The sequence below is a fragment of the Orycteropus afer genome, unplaced genomic scaffold, assembly GCF_000298275.1.
Source record: "Orycteropus afer afer isolate SDZICR_OR568_19922 unplaced genomic scaffold, OryAfe1.0 scaffold00263, whole genome shotgun sequence".
Classification (NCBI taxonomy): Eukaryota; Metazoa; Chordata; class Mammalia; order Tubulidentata; family Orycteropodidae; genus Orycteropus; species Orycteropus afer.
Genome location: NW_006921850.1, coordinates 3705506 through 3714431, shown reverse-complemented (window position 1 = coordinate 3714431; position 8926 = coordinate 3705506). Strand labels below are relative to the sequence as shown.

Sequence of the window (8926 nt, the reverse complement as noted above, 5' to 3'; positions counted from 1 at the left end):
AAAAAAAAAAAAAAGATAGTTGGCAGATTACAATCACTACGGAAAATGGTATGGCTTTTCTCAGAAAGCTAGAAATAGGAATATCTTATGATCTAACAGTCCCATTCCTAGGTATATATCCTAGAGATATAAGAGCAGTGAAACAAACAGACATATGCATACCCATGTTCATTGCAGCGTTATTCACAATAGCAAAAAGATGGAAATAACTTAAGTGCCCATCAACAGATGAATGGATAAACAAATTGTAGTACATACATATAATGGAATACTATGCAACTATAAGGGAGTTCTGGTAGCATAGTGCCTAAGGCATTTGACTGCTAACCAGAAGGCTGGTGGTTCAAACCCACCAACCACTCCCTGGAAGGAAGGTTGGGCAATTTACTTCTGTAGTGATACTGCCTTGGAAACCCAAGGAGGGTTCGCTATGGGTCGGATCCGACTCCATGGCAATGGTTGCATTTGCGTTTGTTATGCAACAGTAAAGAGTAATGATGAGTCCACAAGTAGACATTTGTTATATTATTTTTGATTATGGGAAAGGCAATACTCATATGGTGAAGTCTGCACAACTTGACCAAGGTAAATGAAGGTACTTAGAAGTATGCAAGAATAAGAGACAATTTTGGTAAATGTTATAACATACAATTTTGCAACAATAGTAATAACAATGAAAAATATGTGTGTGGTTACACAAGTAGATGTGTATGCATATATGTGTATAAGAAGACATGTGAGTACTTTTATGTGCATGTTTAGGTATATTTGTGTGTGTGTGTGTGTGTGCTGCATATGTATTCATACAGAGTCTTTCTAGACATAACCAAACACCTTGTGGGATTGATTTACTGGGTTAGAAAGCTTAGGACAATAGTCACATTGGACAACTTGGTCAATTGGCATAACACAGCTCATAAGGATAATGTTAGTTCTCCAATCTAGTTTTATGAGTAGCATCTGAGGTCTTAAAAGCTTGCAACTTGCCATCTAAAATATAACTTTTGGTTTCTACTCATCATGAACAAAAAAGAAGGATGAAAACCAAAGACCCAAAGAAGAAACTAGTTCACAGAACTAATAGCCCACATGAACCATGGCCTTAGCTAGCCTGAGACCAAAAGAACTAGACGGTGCCTGGCTATCACTACTGACTGTTTTGACTAGGGGCACAATTGAAGGTCCTGGACAGAATGGCAGAAAAATGTAGAACAAAACAAATTCCTAAAAAAAGGCTAGACTTACTGAACCAATAGAGACTAGAGGAATGTCTGAAACTATCACAAGATACCCTTTGACCTTGGAACTGAAGCCATTTCTGGAGGTCACTTTTCATCCAAATAATAGATTGACTTATAAAATAGACAATATTCCCCATGAGTACTGTGCTCCCTTAAATAATCAACTATCTGAGACCAAATGGTCAATATTTACTCTAAAGCAAAGAGAAAGCAAAAGGAGGCAGGAAAGCTAGACTAATGGAAACAGAACAAATAGAATGTAAATAATGAGAAAGCTGACATATTGTGAAAAATATAGCCAATGTCACAGAGCAGTTTGTATAAAAGTTGTTAAATTGGAACTCAATTTGCTGTGTAAACTTTCACCTAACACACAATAAAATATTATTTTTAACAAAAGATATTTGGTAGATAAGGGTACCAAATACCCTTGGCTGAAGAACATAATGAACATGCTAATGTCATGAACTATATATGAACTAACATGAAGAATGTTGCAATACAAATGTTTTGTTATATATGTATCTACCACAATAATAATAATAATAAATATATATATATATATATTTTTAAAAAATGCTAGCAAGGAAAAAACAAGAGAGACTTGGCTAGCTATAATGTGGATTATATAATTGCAGGGCAAGGGATAGGCCTGAAGGCAGAGTGTTCAGTTAAGAGGCAGTGGCAATACTAGAGGTATTAGCTAAGAAGACAAAGGTCCTTGCCTTCCAAACACTTACAGTTCAGTACCATAGTAGAATAAGGTCAATATTATTAACAGCATGTGCACAGAATGACAGAGCATTGATCATCTCTCTGGCCTTTATGATTTAAGTTTCTTCTATCTTTAACACTCTGCAATTCCAGGCTACCTTCTTATGAAATGTGAACCTGTCCTCTGAACCCCTCTAATCCACAGCTAACAGCATAAACAACAGGGACCATATAAGAATATTTATAGCAGCACTTTTTCATATCAGAAAACAACCTAAACACCCATCAGTGGGAAAATTAATGAATAAACTCTGGTATAGACACTACAGAATATTATATATAGTCAGAGAAAATGAACTATAGAGACACAACTATAAAGATAAATCCTAGACATATAAATTTAAGTGGCAAGTGCCAAAATGTTATATAAAATATGATAATCAACTCATAAAGTAAAAATGTTTACTTTTAAGGGATAAGAACGAATACTTTTAAGAAAAAGGATATAAGGATGAAAATAGAATTTTGGATGAAGATTACTTGGGTGGGGAAAAGTATGGAAATGAAATCAAGGGACCACATGGTTAAAGTAAGTTATTATCAAAGTCCTAAACTTTGAGTGTTGGGTTTGGAAGCTTATTATATTGTTCAAAATAACTAAGGAAATAACTAAATAATAAATATAAGAAATCCGTGCATGGATTATTGATGAGACAGTGTCATAAACTGAGAAATATAATCTACACAATTCTGTGCCCCCTAAGCTCAAAAAAGATAAAAGAGAAAAGATAGGAAGAAAGTAGACAGATTATGGTAATGGCTCACCTACAGGATACCAAGGGGCCATGTCTGGGAATGGGGAAGTGGGAAACTAGCATATAAGAGGAGAGGAGAGAAGAGGTGGGGAGGGGAGAGAAGAGGTGGGGAGGGGAGAAAAGGGGTGGGCAGATCAGGGGAGAGTCTGCAAAGTGCCCAGACTGAGAATTTATGGAGGGGAAGTGAGGGAAAGGGCTTGGATATGTAGGAGAGCTCAGGAGAAAACGTCAGTGCTGATGCTTGGCTAATAGAGAAGAGCCATTTTGTTTCTGATATTGTTTGTGAAGTCCTTTATGAAAGGCTCTTTATGGTAGTTCAGGTTGTATATTAACTTGGCTGGGCCTAGTGGAGTGGGTGGGCAGCTGGATGTAGTTATTCCCCATGGCGAGATTGGTAATTAACTTCATGGTGGAATCTACTGGAGCAGCTGAGTAGCTGCTTTAGGGATGTGGACTGCTTCTAGTATGTAAGAAGCAACTTTGAGGAAGGTATCCAGCTGGTGTTGTTGTTATAGGCCATCGAGTCGGACCCAACTCTCCCCTCCTTGGTTTCTGAGGCAGTATCACTATGGGAGTAGATTGCCCAACCGTTCTTCCAAGGAGTGGCTAGTGGGTTTGAACCACCAGCCCTCTGGTTAGCAGTCAAGTGCCTTATGCACTACACTACCAGAGCTCCAGCTGATAGCATGCTTGAACCCTGCATGTAGCCCAGTCATTGTTCATTCAGCAGCCTGCCATTTTGCTCTACTGGTCTTGGGACTTTTAATGGACTTGAATTAATGGCCTGCCATGTGGTTTGGTAATATCAGGATGGTGCCTATTCACTTGTTGACCTTGGATTTGTCAGCTTCAGCTGCTATCAGCTGCCTGAGGGAAGAAATGCCTCTAGCTTCAGTGGGCTGGGAGCAAGTGGCAGAGTTGAAGCCCAAGGTTGAGGGGCTTTCACCCAGCCCCTAGAGCCTGGCACTTGGAACTTGGATTTCTAACTTCCAAAATTATAAGAGAATAAACTACTGTTTGTTAAAGCCATCCCATTTGTGGTTTATGCCTGTCAGAGTGGCACTAGGTGACCAAAATACTCTTGGAGAGAAATTGAGCCAGATTGCCAAAGTGTAACTCAAAGGGATACTTTGCCTAGAGTGACAAAGAATCTGAATCAGGTTTCAATTTTCCCACTATTAACAAGAACTGGAATAATAGCTCAAGCCCTTGTCCACTATGCACATCAAGCTAAAAACAAAACCCTTGCCTCCCAGTTATTTTATTTACCCCCAGGTTGTAGCAATTGAATCATATTTATGTGCCCCAACATACTCACAGTTTTATGATGTGTGATCCAAATATGTGAACCACTAAATAGCAGGTGGTTTTCAAGGAGAGTTTTTCTAAGAAAAATAAAAAGGGGAATTAGAGTATTTATGCTTTATTATGATGAATTTAACATGTGAGTTAATAATGATTATCTTTATTAGGAACAATATCTGAATGATTAATTTCTGATTAATTCAAGTGATTATTTAAGATGTGGTGGTTAAGGTTGTGTGTTAACTTGGCTGAGCCATGGTTTTGAGTGTTCAGCAGCTGGATGTAGTGCTGGATGTACTTATTACCAATGATGAGATTGTAATCACCACCATGGTGGAATCTTCTGTGAGCAGCTAAGTACTTAGCTTCAGGGTGTGGCCTCCTTCCAGTATATAAGGAGAAGATTTGAGAAAGGTCTCTAGATTTTTGGCACATCTGGATCTTGCATTTGGTCGAGTCTTCATCTTCAGTTCCTTTATTTGAACCAGTGGTCTGCCAGGTTGTGTGCCAATCTTGAGATTGTTCCTGGACTTGAACGAATGGCCTGCCTTGTTGCTTGTTGATCTAGGGATTATGCCATTTTCCCTGCTGCCCCTGGGTTCATCAGCCTCAGTGGCCAGCAGCTGTCTGAGTTAGGGGATGCCTCTAGCTCCAGTGGGTCTAGAATAAGAGGCAGAGCTGAAGTCCAAGGTTGAGGGGCCTTCACCCAGTCCCTAGAGCCAGCACTCTGAATTTGGACTTCTAGTCTCCTAAACTGTAATAGAATAAATTCCTGTTTAAACCATCCACTTATGGCATGTCTGTTATAACAGCACTAGAGAACCAGGGCATAAGCGTTTGGGGAAATGTTACAGTTAATTAAAATATCATTTCCATCTCAACTTTATGTGAATGTCACAGTGTTTACTGTACATACTGAAGTCCACCAGTTTATTGTAAAAACATGGTTAGATTTTGGGGTTTTATTTTCATTTTCATAGCAGGGAATAATGAAGAATATCTGAATATTGGCAAAGATCTCATTTGTTGAAGTTGAAGGAAACATGACTTGCATTAAAGTTAATAATCTGAAACACAGTTCTATCTGCAATATTCTTTTCTGATCTTCATTTTAGGAAAAATTTTCATGCTGGCTTTTCTGTTGTTGTTGTTGTTGTTATTGTTGTCCCAGAAATGAAAAGCACTGCCATTTACACCACACACACACATAGACACATATACAATAACAACATAATCATTTACTGCCTCATGAAAATAAAGGAACACTTTAGTAGTTGATCTATGACATCTGTTCGCTCTCTGATCCTGTTTCTTCAGTTTGTGAGTCTACTACGGAGTCCTGGTCATTCAACCTAGAACCTTAGCATAGTTAGGGGCAGATGAAAAAGAATGGGACCGATTGCCTGAAGAAAATTTATCTTGTCATGTATACTGCATCTCAAACTAGGGCATGTAGGCCCTGCCTAGATGAGATGCTGGATCAAAAGAGTAAATATGGGGAACTCTTTCTAGCACTTCAATTTTACTCAATGGCAATTGTTGTTAGTTGCTGTTGAATTGATTCCAACTCTTGGAGACTCAGTGTGTTCAGAGTAAAACTGCTCCACAGAGTTTTCAAGGCTATGAACTTTCAGAAGCAGATCTCCAGGACTATCTTCTGAGGTGCTTCTGAGTGTGTTCAAATTGCTGGTAAATAATGTTAAATAGTGTATTTATATTACAAAATATATATTCATATGACTTTTTTTTTTTTTTTTAATAAAGCAGGAGATTTCAAATGTATTTTGATCTTGAAGTAGGCCACTACTTATAACCATATTCCTTCATTTCTACCAATCTTGGACAGCTGTATGCCACCAGATTAGATAACTTGGATGAAATAGACACATTCCTAGAAAGACGTAAACTATTGAAACTGACTCAAGAAGAAATACAAAACTTTAATAGACATATAACAAATAAAGAAATTGAGTTAGTAATAAAATAACTTACCACAAAAAAAAAAAAAAAAAAAAAAAATCTTGGTACCAGATAGCTTCACTGATGAATTATACCAAATATTTAAAGAATTAATACCAATTACTTATAATCTATTCCAAAAATAGGAGAGGAGAGAACATTTCTCAACTCATCCTACCAAAAAACCAAACTCACTGCCGTCAAGTTGGATCTGACTCATAGTAACCCTTCCTTCGGTTTCCAAGGCAGTATCTCTATGGAAGTAGATTGCCCAGTCTTATGAGGCCAATATTACCCAAACACTAAAACCAGAAAAAGACATCTTAGGAAAAGAAAACTACATGGATATATGACTATAGATGCAAAAATCTTCAAAAAATACTAGCAAATCAAATCTAGTAGTATATAATAAATAATTATATATAATAATTAAGAGATATTTATCCTAGGAATGCAAGGTTGGTTAACATCTGAATATCAATTAATATAATATACTACATCAATACAATAAAAGGTAAAAACCACATGATCATCTAACAGGCGCTAAACAGTGTTTGACAAAATATAACACTGCTTCATGATAAAAATCTATCTATCCAGAAATAGTAGGAAATTTCTCAACTTGATAAAAGTTGTTTATGTAAAAACCACATAATACTTAATGGTAAATGACTGGCTACTTTTTCCCTAAGATAAGGAATAAATAAAAAATGTCAGCTCTCAGAAATAAACAAAATAGAAAAACAATAGAAAGAATCAAGAAGACTAGAAGTTGGTTCTTTGAGAGGATTAATAAAATTGACAAACCACTGGCAAATTTAAGAAAGAAAGAAGGAGAAGATGCAAGTGACCTGAAAAAGAAATGGAATAAGCAAAGTCACAACAGAACTAACTGAAATATAAAAAAAGATAATAATAGAATATTGAAAAGAGTGATACTCTGCCAAATATGAAAACCTAGAAGAAATGGACAAAATTTTTAGAAACACTACCTACCCAACTAACACAATCTGAGGTAAAAACTTTGAACAGACCCATCACAAAAGAAAAAACTGAATGGTCATAAAAAAAAAAAAGAAAAAATTACTTCTGGTAAGATGGAGGAATAGGCAGACAAGTGACACAGACCCTCTTCAACAAAGAAAAGAGAAACTAATTGACAGAGATACAGAAGATAATCCTAGAGCCCTGACCTTTGAAAGGAAGTATACAGAAGTGGATTAAGCACCAACTAGTGGAAAAACCTGAATGAAAACAGTGAGTACAGAGATGGTTGAAGCTGTGGACTGTCAGCTCCTCTTATGGGACCAATAGCTTGAATATTTCTAAGTGGTATTGGGACCTGAGAATTGACCTAAAGATCAGCCCTGGTCACCAAGGCTGCAGGGACAACTGTGCTGGTAGCCTATGATTAGGAAGGGAAACAGCAAGGAGGAGACAACCTGAGCTGTGGACTTTCCCTGTCTGGAAGGTGCAGCCATTTTGATTGTTTACATGTGGCAGCCATTTTGGGTATTTAAAGTAACCATGGGCATAGCCATTTTGAATGTTTACAAATGGTGGCCATTTTGGATATTTAAAGTGACTGAAGGTGTGGCCATTTTTAATCTTTACAAATGGCATCCATTTTGGATTTTAAAGTGACAGCATTCTTATTTGGATTCCGGGGACCTAAGAACAGGTTCTGTTTGCCAAGGTCAGCAGGGACATACAAGAGGCTGACAACAGGAAAGGAGAGAGGTGGTGAGTGTATAAGTGCTATCAACTAGTGAATAGAGGAGCACAGCACAGTACCCTGCTTACAAAGATAATATACAAACAAAACAAAGAAAATGAAAATCATGGGCAAGTCACTCCAACATACAATCACCAATTAAATATAAACACAAAAATGTCACAATGCCTCAGAGACAACAGAGCATCACAGTCCACACAAAGAAGCAAGATAAAGCTGGAGAAATAAGGCACCGGGACACAGACTCATAACACATCCCAGAGGAAGAAACAGCATTGGAACTCCCTGATAGAGAATTCAAAGGAATTATATTTAGGTACCTTCAATGAACTGAGAGGCAGATCAAGGAAAACACTGACAAAATTGAGGAAAACACAGAGAAGACCCTAGAACAATTTTGAAAGACAATACAAGAACAAAATGACAAAATAAATGAAATATTAGAAATGATACAAAATCTACAGACAGAAATCCAGAAGATTAACACTAAATTGTCAGAAATAGATAACACATTGAATGCGCAAGGGAATAGAACTGAATCAATGGAAGACAGAATTAGTGACATTAAAGACTAATACCTCAATACTTCTCTGGAAAAGGATCAATCAGAAAAAAGATCAAAAGAAAATGAAGCAAGCCTAACATTCACGTGGGATACCATCAAAAGGAATAACCTACATATAATCAGAATTCCAGAATAGGAAGAGAAAAAGAAAACCACAGAGAAAATTGTTTAAGATTTGTTAGAAGAGAATTTTCCTGGTATGATGAAAGATGAGAATATATCCATTCAGGAAGTCCAATGAACCCTAAACAGGATAGACCCCAAAAGAAAATCAGCAAGACATATTATCATCAAACTCACCAAAACCAAAGACAAGGAAAGAATCATGAAAGCAGTGTGGGAAAAACGAAAAGTTACCTACAATAGCAACCAATAAGACTAAGCTCAGATTTCTTGGCAGAAACCATGCAGGTGAGAAGACAATGGGATAATATATATAAAACACCGAAAGAGAAAAATTTCCAACCAAGAATTATGTACCCATCAAAACTGTCCCTTAAATGTGATGGTGAAATTAGGACATTTCCAGATAAGCAGAAATTAAGGGAATTTGTTAAAACCAGACCAACCTTACAAGAGATGCTAAAGGGAG

The 8926-nt window shown here is 37.0% G+C and overlaps 1 protein-coding gene across 1 annotated transcript in view; it reads right to left on the bottom strand.

Moving 5' to 3' along the window:
* The window catches only part of AOAH (acyloxyacyl hydrolase), a 344354-nt gene that overhangs the window by 280757 nt on the left and 54671 nt on the right, over positions 1-8926 (bottom strand). The window contains exon 3 of the mRNA XM_007950097.1: positions 4089-4155. Coding sequence (XP_007948288.1) covers positions 4089-4155 — 67 coding nt within the window. The remainder of the gene's footprint in view (positions 1-4088; positions 4156-8926) is intronic.